Source organism: Centruroides sculpturatus, unplaced genomic scaffold, assembly GCF_000671375.1.
Source record: "Centruroides sculpturatus isolate CEXI.00-Female unplaced genomic scaffold, Cexi_2.0 scaffold190, whole genome shotgun sequence".
Taxonomy (NCBI): Eukaryota; Metazoa; Arthropoda; class Arachnida; order Scorpiones; family Buthidae; genus Centruroides; species Centruroides sculpturatus.
Genome location: NW_019384543.1, coordinates 723,156 through 738,610, shown reverse-complemented (window position 1 = coordinate 738,610; position 15,455 = coordinate 723,156). Strand labels below are relative to the sequence as shown.

General features: G+C 26.7%; 1 protein-coding gene across 1 annotated transcript in view; it reads left to right on the top strand.

The window, feature by feature from the left end:
• LOC111623439 overlaps positions 1 to 1,803 on the top strand; it is a 14,081-nt gene extending 12,278 nt beyond the window's left edge. The window contains exon 5 of the mRNA XM_023366013.1: positions 1,588 to 1,803. Within this exon, the coding sequence (XP_023221781.1) occupies positions 1,588 to 1,792 (205 nt within the window). The 3' untranslated portion in view covers positions 1,793 to 1,803. The remainder of the gene's footprint in view (positions 1 to 1,587) is intronic.
• Positions 1,804 to 15,455: the final 13,652 nt, after the last annotated feature.

The window sequence follows — 15,455 nt, the reverse complement described above, 5'->3', positions numbered from 1 at the left end:
CCCTCACCCCCCCGCGTTGGAATTTCGAAAAATCCTTTCTTAGTGTGCGTTTCCATGACGTACCCTAACTGTGTACCAAATTTCACCTCTTTAGGTTAAGCGGTTTGCTCTGGGCGATGATGAATCAGTGAATGAATGAGTGAGTCAGTCAGGACAAGCAATTTTATATATTTAGATTAATTATATTAAAGTATTTAAACTTAATGTAAGCAAAATTATTAATACAACGAAATAATGCATGATTAAATTTGCATACAGTGAATGATGTAGTGTTTATGCAATGAGTGAGAAAAAGTTACATCATTTGTTCAGTTTTCCATCATAATTTCATAATGATTGATTACTAGAAATTTTGAAAGAATTTATACAGTAAACAAAATCAGATAATGCTTTCTAGCTATACGTTCTCTACGGATAAGTTAAAGTATAACCCACTGTATTAGTTGTCTGAAACCATAAGAGGATTATACCAGTCAATTTTTTCAACTACTCTTCAGCTTTTGGGATAATTATTTCAAAAACACGTCAAAGAATTAATGAAAGAGAAGACTGCATTTTGCATCTATCACTTCTCTTCATGTAAAAGCTTATTTTGAATTGGTTCAGATATTATACTTTGTGGATTTTTAAAAATAATAAATCGTTAATTCACATCTGGAGAAAACATCAATTTGTAGAATCAGTTCTATAAAGCGAATATCGCTTATTTTTAAATGAAATTTACGCCAAATTTTTGTTGAATAGGCTCGTTCCTCTTGTTCACCTGTAGAAATGGATCTAAAATAATGTATTTTGTTCTAACTTTTTATCTTATTTTCTATTCGTCCACTTAGAATTCAGCTTTCCAATGATTTCATTGTAATTTAAGATACTCGAAAAGTGTTTAACTTATTTCCAGAATTGTTTGTTCGTGAGAAGTATTCGTATTCCTTAATAATCTAACTTTGATAGCATTTGACATCTCAGCTTAAAATTTCATGTTTCCGTGATCATTATATATCGAAATAAAAACTTATTAATATGCTAATTATAATGTTATGTAATCTTAAGATTAGACCGGATGCCCGAGCACCTGAGATGTCAGCCGACTGTTCTTGGAGACTCGGAAACGAATCCGGAAGGTTTGAAAAATTCCAGAAATTTTTAGGAAACGTTCTTCCCGCATATGTTGGTACTTGTCACTCACCACAAGCTGCCCCATTGTGGATTAAGACATTGAACCACTATAGGTCACGATTGACTTGATAAAAATTCTCATAGTGCCCATAGGGCGAAAACAGTTTTAAAAAATCCTTAAGATTAATTATACACACACTCTGTTTTGTATATTTCATTAATTTTCCTAAAATGATCTTTAGATTTTAGTTTTGGATACTAATATTTTTTAAAATAGGCTTTTATTTCTTTAATTATTAAGATATTTATTTGTGTCGTTAGGAAAATTTTTCACATATTTTATAAATATCAATTATTTAATGTCAAATCTAAATCGATCTTTAATGTTTGGATTATCATAAAAACTTATCTCTCTTTGATGTTGAATCTTAAATCAAATTATAATAAAAATTTTATTATGTTTCTTGGCAGAAAATTAAGACAATCATTTTTTCAATGCAATCAAATGGCCAAGGTATCATCTTGTCGAGAACAAAATAACGTCGAAGATAAAGTTCACGAATTACTTACGACATTTTTAGACGCTTCTCACTGTTCTGGTCAATCGGTTATAAATTCTTTCAAGTACTTAATCATTCTTTGTGTATGGTATGCTTACCTGAAAAGGTTAGGTTAACAAAGACTTTTTTAAGGTATTGTGATGTTGTGATAATTTAGAATTCATTTTTTTCTGTTTAAAATTCATAATTGTTTTTAGTCAAATGAATGTAATTACAATATAATAAATAAATTATAAAAATTTTAAAATACGTTGTTATTTATTCTTAGTATTATAGAATTTACATACAAGAATAAAATTTTAAGCATCATAAACATAATATTCGAATAGTAGTGAATTTATTAGACGGCTATAAAATATTTAAAATTATATAAAAGAGTAATCTTCATAAAAAGATAAAAGTTTTATTCCAAAAACAAAAATTCATATAATTTGTTTTTTTAAAAAAGAAACGTTGCTAGGTTCAATAGGATATATTTGAAACTTAACAAATGTTGAAGGCCAGTGAAAATAGTAAAAGCTGAACATTTTTACAGAATTTCTAATGTTTAAGAGTCGTATGTAAAGCTAGGTTCATACTTTCTTACGAAACAAATAATAGTCAATTTGATTGATCAAGGTTGATTGATCGAACAAACCGAAGTTCGGCAAAGATTGAGATATTTTCAACTCCTAATGAATTGGTCGAACATTCTCCGATAGAGACAAACTGACAGTTCGTATCTACTTCATAGCGGTTTGTATTTGTATACTAATTTGAATCCAGCTTAATTATAATTAACAAAAGATATATTCATTTTTATATTTATATGTGGAATGACCATATTTTCAAAATCGAAATGAGGACAACTAAAATTCGTAAGTGGCTAATGTTAAAAAAAAAGAACATATAGAAATCAAATTATTATTTTAATGTATTCATTGCAGTCATCGTACTAACTACAAAAATCGGAGTATTTTACTTTAAAGTGAATTTTATATCAATTAGAAATTTTATCGCGAGTAATGCCATTTTATAATGCCGTAAGTTAATATGAGATGGCGTTATAAGCGCGTGTATGTATTATGTATTTCTCGTGTTTTTTCGTATAAGAAAAATTAAAAGTTAATTTAATTAAAATTTTTAAGCCGAATGTTAAACATAAAAGAGAAAATAAGTAAAAAACTGAAGGATATTATAAATCTTTACGATGTATCAGTATCGTAAAGATTTATAATATCCTTCAAAACGAATGATTCATGAAAGGCTTTCATAGATTATTTAAACAGTAATATAAAATATTTAGCCAGTTGGAATGGGAATACATCAGTTGCAAAACATTTTCTAATTTTGATAATCTTGCTTATCATTTCAAATTCAAATGTATGCAAATACAAATGTATATATGTTCTAGCATTTACATATCATGTTTCGTGTAATAGCATTTTTATTTCCTGTGAAATTCATTTTATCTATATATGTGTGTATTTAGAGCATAGTATCATAAATCTACATTTACCCAATTACTAATATGATCAACAAATGGCTGCATATTTTTTAAATTGAGGAATTTAGAGAAAAAGAAATGAAAAGTCTACCAATATTTCTAAAATTGAAATGTTTGGAAGTTATTCGGATAGAAAAGTTGCATTTGTAGAAATTGAGGTGAAGTTTTTAAAATTTTTATGTTAGTCAGAAGTGAAATTTAGTGATAGAAAAGCATCTTTTTCTCTGTTATCACCCATCAATTTCTCTAGTCTGGACGATTAGTTCTCGGGAAATCTTGCGAATAAACATTAGACGAACAAACTGAATATAATACTTTTTAAATCAAAAATTGCATTAACAAACTTAAGATTATTATTGAAAATATTTAAGTGCGTTACTTATATTTCTAATTGCTTATGCAGTTGAAACTGTCTATCTCGAATCTNATACATTGGTCCCTTCTCATAGCAGAAATATATTTATTTATTTGTCAAGTTTTCATTCTTTAAACCTCGGACCTAACATAAGAATTGCTCTTGGGATTCTGTTAACGTTCCCAATAACTGTTGTCAGTAATAAAAGGTCCTTTTCCAAGTATTTCTTGTGTCAAGAATGCACAAGAAATACTTAGTAGTTTAGCTATGCTTGCAATAGAATAAGATTTATGCAATCAGATTAATTTTCAACAAATTATCAGAGACTTTGCCGAAATAAATATCAGGAGAAAGCATTTTAAATTTGTGTTTTATATTTTTCAAAATATTTTGTATTCTTGTTTGTATTTTTACGTTTTGAAATTTCTTTTTCTTTTTTTTCGATAAACAACTATTTATTTTACAAAATAAATAATTTGTTAACATTTAACGTGTTTGTGTTTTTGGGGTGATGTTATTTCATGTATGGAGTAAATCAGATCTTTCCATTAAACCAACACTTTGATATCTCCATATTAACCTTAGATAGATATTGTAGATGGAATTTTGCTCATTATCCGAGTGCCTGATCCACCAATATGGGTGAAGGACGTGCCCCGATCTGAAATAGCTACTTATTCTTGATAAAAATATTTTTTTATTAACTTTATTTTTATTCGATTATTAGACTTGTTAACGGATGTTGTCGATAGTAATTTTAAGGAAATCAACTTTTAGTTAGAAACAACAAATTTAACACTAAGAAAAGCGTTTATTTATTTAAATATTATATACTTCTGAATATTAAACCTAGCAGCAAATAAACAACAATTTAAAACAATAAAAAAGATTTTTAAAACGCGTTTTAGACACTTCCTGTTTGCATTCAGTTATCTTTAAAGAAGTAGAATTCCTTTAACTGTTAAATCTAAGTATTGTAAAAATAATTATTAAAATATAATGTTAATAAAATTTAAATTAAAGGAAAAATACTTTAAAATCTGAATATTCTGTATTTAAATTTACCTTGCTGTTGGAACGTGATAATAAATAACCGTTAAGACAATTTAAAATGATTTTCTGATATAATCAAATCACAGTTTACAAAATACTATTCATCATTGAACTCTGCAATATGCAAAGGATATTAATTATTTTATTATTTTTTTTCGAAGAAGTTATTAAAATTATCGTTTCATTTGATACCAGATTTAAAAAAAAAATTAATTTTTAGGTTGTACCTAAATTCAGTGAAATATTTTAGTAAGAAAGTTTAGTACAAGTGAGAATAAATAATCTAGTGAAGGAAATAAAAAATATTCACTTCATCAAAGAACATATTTAACATAATTTAAATAATTTAATTAGAATTTTATCATATGTATGAATAAATAGTTAAAAATTTAGCCTGGTAATAAAGGACGATAACAGGAAATTAATAAATTTTTTTTAATTTTCTTCAAAAACAAATTAAAATGTTTGTTATTGTATTTTAATTTTGGAGTTTAATAATAAACTCTGCAGTTTCAAGTTTTAATAATTTATTTTACAATTATTATATTTTAAAAAATAGCACGATATTTCACCGATGAATACAAATTACATTTCTGTAACTATAATTTTCTGTTTTTTATTAATTAATAAATAAATATTATACATAAGTAATAAACTATTTATTTAATTTATGTAAACATTTCATATTTACTCTATTTCTGAAAAAAAAATTCTACAATGATAAAATATTTTATCTTTAAAATTTTGTAAATTATCTATTTTAATTAATGTATAGCTTACGATAAATAATAATCTTATTCTAGCATTTAAAATATATATGAAAAGGCTTTCGCTTTATCAGTTTGTATATCGTTCTTATTAATAATTCTCCGAATTTAGTCTGACAAATGTTCTCCTTGCGAACGTTTCCTGTTTGTATCCGGTAAAGAAAAGGAAATCATTATTCTCCATTTCCACTATTGAAGTAAAAACGACAGACTAAAGAAATATGTTAAAAAGGATTTATTTAATATGTCTTCTTCTTATTCCCGTAAAACTGCAAGGTAAGACAATTTTTAATGTAATTAAAATACATTTCTTTCTTTTAATTAACATAAATAAATAAGTATATAAGGAAAAATAATATATATTAGTTTCCTCATATATTTAGCTATTTGCTTTGTATATGATTAGTTATTTGTGTTTATACGTTCTAATAATAATTTTAAAGAATACGCGTAAATTGGTTTATAATGAATAATTTATTCTTTAAAAATAGAGGAATAAAACATGTATTATTATAAATTTAAATTTAATCACTTTATCATTAAAATTAAAAAACAAAAACGCATATTCCACCAACATAATAGTTTCGTGTAAAGCTATAGATATATTGTAGCGTCAGAATATTGTACTGTATTATTAGATTCATTCAATCTTTAATACAATTACACATTAACTTGCATTAATTTGGTTTAGTTTATATGATAATGATATCAGAATTTATTATTTAAAAATACAATATATAAGACGAATGTATTGTACTAAGATACGCACTCAGATATATTACAGTACAGTACGTATAACATGTATATTTTTCTTCGAATAAATCGTGCAATAATTTACCCTACATCCGTACTTATGTACTTTATATATATAGGGTGGAAAGAGTTTAAAAGTTGAAAAAATAACTTATATATAAAAGTATATTGTATATCGTATAATACTTTTTATATCTTTTACACTCTTCCCCACCTGTGGACACTAAGAGGGCTTTGTTTCCATACCATCGTGGGTTCGGCTAAGCCCATAGTGGGGTGAGAACCAAAACTAGGCATATCCAACACTGACCACCCATGTCCGGATTCACTCTAGGTCTCTTAGAGTGATGGCCAAGTCTGTGAAGGCTGACGCCTTCACAGACTTGGCCATCCGGCTGTCTTAGTTTATAGTATTATAGAATTAATATTATCGAACCATCATGTTTATTGTAGCATATTTACTGTTAAAAAAGTTTCCTAATCATAATAAGAAATTTTATAAAGTATATTTTTATTTCTCTGTGAAAGGAACTATAGTATTATAACATGCAGTTCTATTATTTGACTTTAGTAATGCGTTATGTCTTAAAGTTAAATTACGTGACTATCTGTATATAATAAAACAAAATAAAGCATTTTAAAATGTTATAAACTTAAAAATAAAAGTAACATTTAAAAGTAATTTAAAATGTCCAAACCTCTATTTGCATTTTTGCATTTAAAATATTTTGGATCTTGAGGGATAAAGCCAATTTGATATATCTAATTTCAAGATTAACACCGATTAGAAAAANGTTAAGACTTAATGCTCCCCCTCACCCCCCCGCGTTGGAATTTCGAAAAATCCTTTCTTAGTGTGCGTTTCCATGACGTACCCTAACTGTGTACCAAATTTCACCTCTTTAGGTTAAGCGGTTTGCTCTGGGCGATGATGAATCAGTGAATGAATGAGTGAGTCAGTCAGGACAAGCAATTTTATATATTTAGATTAATTATATTAAAGTATTTAAACTTAATGTAAGCAAAATTATTAATACAACGAAATAATGCATGATTAAATTTGCATACAGTGAATGATGTAGTGTTTATGCAATGAGTGAGAAAAAGTTACATCATTTGTTCAGTTTTCCATCATAATTTCATAATGATTGATTACTAGAAATTTTGAAAGAATTTATACAGTAAACAAAATCAGATAATGCTTTCTAGCTATACGTTCTCTACGGATAAGTTAAAGTATAACCCACTGTATTAGTTGTCTGAAACCATAAGAGGATTATACCAGTCAATTTTTTCAACTACTCTTCAGCTTTTGGGATAATTATTTCAAAAACACGTCAAAGAATTAATGAAAGAGAAGACTGCATTTTGCATCTATCACTTCTCTTCATGTAAAAGCTTATTTTGAATTGGTTCAGATATTATACTTTGTGGATTTTTAAAAATAATAAATCGTTAATTCACATCTGGAGAAAACATCAATTTGTAGAATCAGTTCTATAAAGCGAATATCGCTTATTTTTAAATGAAATTTACGCCAAATTTTTGTTGAATAGGCTCGTTCCTCTTGTTCACCTGTAGAAATGGATCTAAAATAATGTATTTTGTTCTAACTTTTTATCTTATTTTCTATTCGTCCACTTAGAATTCAGCTTTCCAATGATTTCATTGTAATTTAAGATACTCGAAAAGTGTTTAACTTATTTCCAGAATTGTTTGTTCGTGAGAAGTATTCGTATTCCTTAATAATCTAACTTTGATAGCATTTGACATCTCAGCTTAAAATTTCATGTTTCCGTGATCATTATATATCGAAATAAAAACTTATTAATATGCTAATTATAATGTTATGTAATCTTAAGATTAGACCGGATGCCCGAGCACCTGAGATGTCAGCCGACTGTTCTTGGAGACTCGGAAACGAATCCGGAAGGTTTGAAAAATTCCAGAAATTTTTAGGAAACGTTCTTCCCGCATATGTTGGTACTTGTCACTCACCACAAGCTGCCCCATTGTGGATTAAGACATTGAACCACTATAGGTCACGATTGACTTGATAAAAATTCTCATAGTGCCCATAGGGCGAAAACAGTTTTAAAAAATCCTTAAGATTAATTATACACACACTCTGTTTTGTATATTTCATTAATTTTCCTAAAATGATCTTTAGATTTTAGTTTTGGATACTAATATTTTTTAAAATAGGCTTTTATTTCTTTAATCATTAAGATATTTATTTGTGTCGTTAGGAAAATTTTTCACATATTTTATAAATATCAATTATTTAATGTCAAATCTAAATCGATCTTTAATGTTTGGATTATCATAAAAACTTATCTCTCTTTGATGTTGAATCTTAAATCAAATTATAATAAAAATTTTATTATGTTTCTTGGCAGAAAATTAAGACAATCATTTTTTCAATGCAATCAAATGGCCAAGGTATCATCTTGTCGAGAACAAAATAACGTCGAAGATAAAGTTCACGAATTACTTACGACATTTTTAGACGCTTCTCACTGTTCTGGTCAATCGGTTATAAATTCTTTCAAGTACTTAATCATTCTTTGTGTATGGTATGCTTACCTGAAAAGGTTAGGTTAACAAAGACTTTTTTAAGGTATTGTGATGTTGTGATAATTTAGAATTCATTTTTTTCTGTTTAAAATTCATAATTGTTTTTAGTCAAATGAATGTAATTACAATATAATAAATAAATTATAAAAATTTTAAAATACGTTGTTATTTATTCTTAGTATTATAGAATTTACATACAAGAATAAAATTTTAAGCATCATAAACATAATATTCGAATAGTAGTGAATTTATTAGACGGCTATAAAATATTTAAAATTATATAAAAGAGTAATCTTCATAAAAAGATAAAAGTTTTATTCCAAAAACAAAAATTCATATAATTTGTTTTTTTAAAAAAGAAACGTTGCTAGGTTCAATAGGATATATTTGAAACTTAACAAATGTTGAAGGCCAGTGAAAATAGTAAAAGCTGAACATTTTTACAGAATTTCTAATGTTTAAGAGTCGTATGTAAAGCTAGGTTCATACTTTCTTACGAAACAAATAATAGTCAATTTGATTGATCAAGGTTGATTGATCGAACAAACCGAAGTTCGGCAAAGATTGAGATATTTTCAACTCCTAATGAATTGGTCGAACATTCTCCGATAGAGACAAACTGACAGTTCGTATCTACTTCATAGCGGTTTGTATTTGTATACTAATTTGAATCCAGCTTAATTATAATTAACAAAAGATATATTCATTTTTATATTTATATGTGGAATGACCATATTTTCAAAATCGAAATGAGGACAACTAAAATTCGTAAGTGGCTAATGTTAAAAAAAAAGAACATATAGAAATCAAATTATTATTTTAATGTATTCATTGCAGTCATCGTACTAACTACAAAAATCGGAGTATTTTACTTTAAAGTGAATTTTATATCAATTAGAAATTTTATCGCGAGTAATGCCATTTTATAATGCCGTAAGTTAATATGAGATGGCGTTATAAGCGCGTGTATGTATTATGTATTTCTCGTGTTTTTTCGTATAAGAAAAATTAAAAGTTAATTTAATTAAAATTTTTAAGCCGAATGTTAAACATAAAAGAGAAAATAAGTAAAAAACTGAAGGATATTATAAATCTTTACGATGTATCAGTATCGTAAAGATTTATAATATCCTTCAAAACGAATGATTCATGAAAGGCTTTCATAGATTATTTAAACAGTAATATAAAATATTTAGCCAGTTGGAATGGGAATACATCAGTTGCAAAACATTTTCTAATTTTGATAATCTTGCTTATCATTTCAAATTCAAATGTATGCAAATACAAATGTATATATGTTCTAGCATTTACATATCATGTTTCGTGTAATAGCATTTTTATTTCCTGTGAAATTCATTTTATCTATATATGTGTGTATTTAGAGCATAGTATCATAAATCTACATTTACCCAATTACTAATATGATCAACAAATGGCTGCATATTTTTTAAATTGAGGAATTTAGAGAAAAAGAAATGAAAAGTCTACCAATATTTCTAAAATTGAAATGTTTGGAAGTTATTCGGATAGAAAAGTTGCATTTGTAGAAATTGAGGTGAAGTTTTTAAAATTTTTATGTTAGTCAGAAGTGAAATTTAGTGATAGAAAAGCATCTTTTTCTCTGTTATCACCCATCAATTTCTCTAGTCTGGACGATTAGTTCTCGGGAAATCTTGCGAATAAACATTAGACGAACAAACTGAATATAATACTTTTTAAATCAAAAATTGCATTAACAAACTTAAGATTATTATTGAAAATATTTAAGTGCGTTACTTATATTTCTAATTGCTTATGCAGTTGAAACTGTCTATCTCGAATCCCACGGAAACGAGATAGGTTTCGAGATATAGAGATTCCTACACAGTAAACAGTAATAGGTTTTATTAAAGGTATGTAATTTTATTAGTACAATAGCAAGTATAGTTCATACCATATTTGAGTAAATGAAGCATATTTAACATATCTTAACAGAAATGTTTTGTCAATAGTTTCTGATGCCTGACTTTCTTCAACCGATAACATCCAAATCAAACTCGTGGCCATTCAAAATAATGCAGTGTTAATTGCAACTATGCACTGTATTGTAAGCATTGCTTCTCAACTATATATAGTTTATGATATCAAAATGTAGCTGCTGAGCTTTGAATTTGTAACTGACGCTTCAGTCCGTAATTTGAGATATATGGAGATTTTGGGAGAAAAATATTTGAGATAAACATAGAAAATATGTTGAATTTAGGCCGAAAATTCAAGGAAAAAAATAAATTTCGAGATAAACAGGTTTCTGAGATAAACATGTTTGGGATAAACAGATTCAATTGTATTTTAAAAGTAATATTATTAATGTTGTACTTATACTAATACATTGTTAAGCATAGGCACTTAGGTAATGAGTATTCGAATTTTTTGCTTTGTATCATGAATTATTTTAGTGTTTGTTTATTTCCATTGTTTGTTTGTTATTTTTACTTTCGAAAAATACATTTGTAACACTGGGAAGAAATTCCTAAATCTGATAATATAAACTGATGTAATTTTTACTCTGGAGATATTTAAGTTAATCGGTTCTCAAGTAGCAGTTCGTTCTATGTGTCTCTTTATATAATTGCTTATTCGAAAATTTTGAAACGTGGATATTAAAACAAAATTCAATCTCAAAGAATATTAGTAAAAATTAGGATAAAATGTATTTAAATTATGATAATGACTTATGTGTTGATATGTATATTATGATATTAATATACATGATATATTAATATAGAATTTACATACAAGAATAAAATTTTAAGCATCATAAACATAATATTCGAATAGTAGTGAATTTATTAGACGGCTATAAAATATTTAAAATTATATAAAAGAGTAATCTTCATAAAAAGATAAAAGTTTTATTCCAAAAACAAAAATTCATATAATTTGTTTTTTTAAAAAAGAAACGTTGCTAGGTTCAATAGGATATATTTGAAACTTAACAAATGTTGAAGGCCAGTGAAAATAGTAAAAGCTGAACATTTTTACAGAATTTCTAATGTTTAAGAGTCGTATGTAAAGCTAGGTTCATACTTTCTTACGAAACAAATAATAGTCAATTTGATTGATCAAGGTTGATTGATCGAACAAACCGAAGTTCGGCAAAGATTGAGATATTTTCAACTCCTAATGAATTGGTCGAACATTCTCCGATAGAGACAAACTGACAGTTCGTATCTACTTCATAGCGGTTTGTATTTGTATACTAATTTGAATCCAGCTTAATTATAATTAACAAAAGATATATTCATTTTTATATTTATATGTGGAATGACCATATTTTCAAAATCGAAATGAGGACAACTAAAATTCGTAAGTGGCTAATGTTAAAAAAAAAGAACATATAGAAATCAAATTATTATTTTAATGTATTCATTGCAGTCATCGTACTAACTACAAAAATCGGAGTATTTTACTTTAAAGTGAATTTTATATCAATTAGAAATTTTATCGCGAGTAATGCCATTTTATAATGCCGTAAGTTAATATGAGATGGCGTTATAAGCGCGTGTATGTATTATGTATTTCTCGTGTTTTTTCGTATAAGAAAAATTAAAAGTTAATTTAATTAAAATTTTTAAGCNTTCTGCATCAAACAAGAAAAGAAAAACTTTATCTTTGGAATGTAAAGTTAACATTATTAAAGACTTCGATACAAAAATGAAAATTTGTGAATTGGCAAAGAAGTTTGATCTACCGGAATCGAGTCAGAACAACTATAAAAGGTAAAGAAAAAATTCTCGAAGCTGTAAAAAATGCTCAATCTTTAAATTCAAGCATCATTCGTAAACGTCACGGTATTATCGCTGAGATGGAAACAATGTTAAAATTATGGTGTGATAATCAAGTTAATGTGAAAAATTGTATAATAATATAATTTGTTATACGTATGTATTATCTAAGATTTTATTAAACATTTTTTTCTAAATTATTGTTTTCTTTAGTCTCCGGTCCCAATTAAAAATAATTTGTATGTATTTACATGCAAAATTATACAAAATTATTAATATTATTCTTTAAATATGAATAATAAATTAAACGAAATAGTTATTATGTTGTTTAAAATTATGTTAAAATATTCAAAATTAATCAATTAATGGTATTTTTTATTTATGAATCAAAATAATTATTTTTAAAATAAATCAAGTTTATAACTACTGAAAGTGGAAAAATGATCGAAATAGAGTTACTTACAAAATAGTTTCTTAAAATTTCTGGAAGTATTGATATAATAAACCACCATCGTAATTAGAAAATTTAGTCTGTTAATCAAAATATGATAAAGGGTTTTCCAATGCTTAGGCCTAACCTCATCACATTGATGAGAGTATAGGAATTTAAACAAAATTCTACAGATTCCGTTTCTTTTTCTAAAATTTCTTTTATTTCTGATTCTTCGCTTTCTGCTTCTTCTTTTTCTCATTTAATGATTCCGAAATATTTAGTACTTTTGAGACATTCTTCTAACATTTTTAAAAGTAGATGCAGGAGTATTTTCATGAAGAAAAATATTTAAAATTTTTGGTATTTTCTTTAACGTCTCTTCTTTTTCTTTTGCCCTTCTTTTTTGTAGCTCTGTCAGTTTTACTTAAATTCTATCCCCATCTAACTAATATTNGTGAAAAATTGTATAATAATATAATTTGTTATACGTATGTATTATCTAAGATTTTATTAAACATTTTTTTCTAAATTATTGTTTTCTTTAGTCTCCGGTCCCAATTAAAAATAATTTGTATGTATTTACATGCAAAATTATACAAAATTATTAATATTATTCTTTAAATATGAATAATAAATTAAACGAAATAGTTATTATGTTGTTTAAAATTATGTTAAAATATTCAAAATTAATCAATTAATGGTATTTTTTATTTATGAATCAAAATAATTATTTTTAAAATAAATCAAGTTTATAACTACTGAAAGTGGAAAAATGATCGAAATAGAGTTACTTACAAAATAGTTTCTTAAAATTTCTGGAAGTATTGATATAATAAACCACCATCGTAATTAGAAAATTTAGTCTGTTAATCAAAATATGATAAAGGGTTTTCCAATGCTTAGGCCTAACCTCATCACATTGATGAGAGTATAGGAATTTAAACAAAATTCTACAGATTCCGTTTCTTTTTCTAAAATTTCTTTTATTTCTGATTCTTCGCTTTCTGCTTCTTCTTTTTCTCATTTAATGATTCCGAAATATTTAGTACTTTTGAGACATTCTTCTAACATTTTTAAAAGTAGATGCAGGAGTATTTTCATGAAGAAAAATATTTAAAATTTTTGGTATTTTCTTTAACGTCTCTTCTTTTTCTTTTGCCCTTCTTTTTTGTAGCTCTGTCAGTTTTACTTAAATTCTATCCCCATCTAACTAATATTCTTTTTACTTAAAGTTAAAAGGAAATGTGTTTTTAAAAGTGAATCAAGACTATGATTACTGCAGAAATGTTCTCTGTAACTACAGTATTATATAGTATGTTCAAAAAGTTCTAGAATACCTCGCAGTAATGATAAATTTCAAAACCAGTTTTAAAATATATTATTAAATTCTCGATATTCATGAATTTTATAAAATAAACTTATAAAATTTGGCAATATTAATGTTTATAGTTTAACATAAACAGCTTTAAATTAAACACTATTTAATTATTTATTTAATATATTTTAATTAAAAAGATAAATTTAAGATATGTAAATAGATATGAAAGATGTTATGAGGCCTGAAATTATTTTATATATTAATTATAGAACGTGAATCTTTACAAGAATCTACATGAATTAATAAATCTTATTTAATTTTCTTATACCTTAAATTTTTTATTTGTTTATACGTAATTGATACTAGGGTTGAGGCAGTGAACCTCCACTCCCTAGACACCAAATGTGAGAACTCACAGTGAGGAGATGGAAAATGCCCAAACTCCTTTAGATGGCTGGATGGCCGAGCAGTCAAGGTGGCAGCCTACTGCTCTGGGGAACCCAAGTTCAGATCTGGACAGGTCAATAAATCCCCCGAAATTCTTTTGGGGTGGTCCGTCTGGATATGTTGGGCTCCGTTTCTCACCACCCGGCTTCCCCATTGTGTGTTGGCCGAACCCATAATGGTCTTGCTAATAGAGGTCCTCTTAGTGCCAACAGAGCAGAAAAAGTTAAAAAAAAAACTAAACTCCTGACACCAAATGTGAGATTGGGGGTCGTGAGTTTCCTGCTCGCTATGCAGGTAAATATTTTGATTTGTCTCGAAGATTATCGAGATCTTTTTAACATCAGGAGCCTGACATTAGTTAGAATGATTATTTTACTTTGCGTTCTAACTCGATAGAAGGAGTAATTTAAACTTGATCCGAGTGGATGTCAAATTCAAAGATGGAAGTAGGCTCAATTTCCAGATTATATATATTTATATTTATTTATACAAATGGAATAACAAAAATATTACATTTCTATAAATTGTATCTACAAATAAGCAATAAAATATCATATCCTTATAATATCTCAGAAGAGAATCTAAATATGCGCATGTACAGTACATAAACGATCCTCAAATAGAACTATTCCTAATGAGAGAGCTTACATTACTGTTTATAGTTATCTAGGGAGTAGTGAGAGAAACCCCTTGTCTTTATACCGACATCTTGTTTCGTTCTTCTTTAATTAACACATTGTAAAATATAAAACGGAAATATATTCAAAGGCTAACTATTCTTCTAGCATGTTAAACAATGACTAAAAGCAAGTTAAAAAGTGATTTC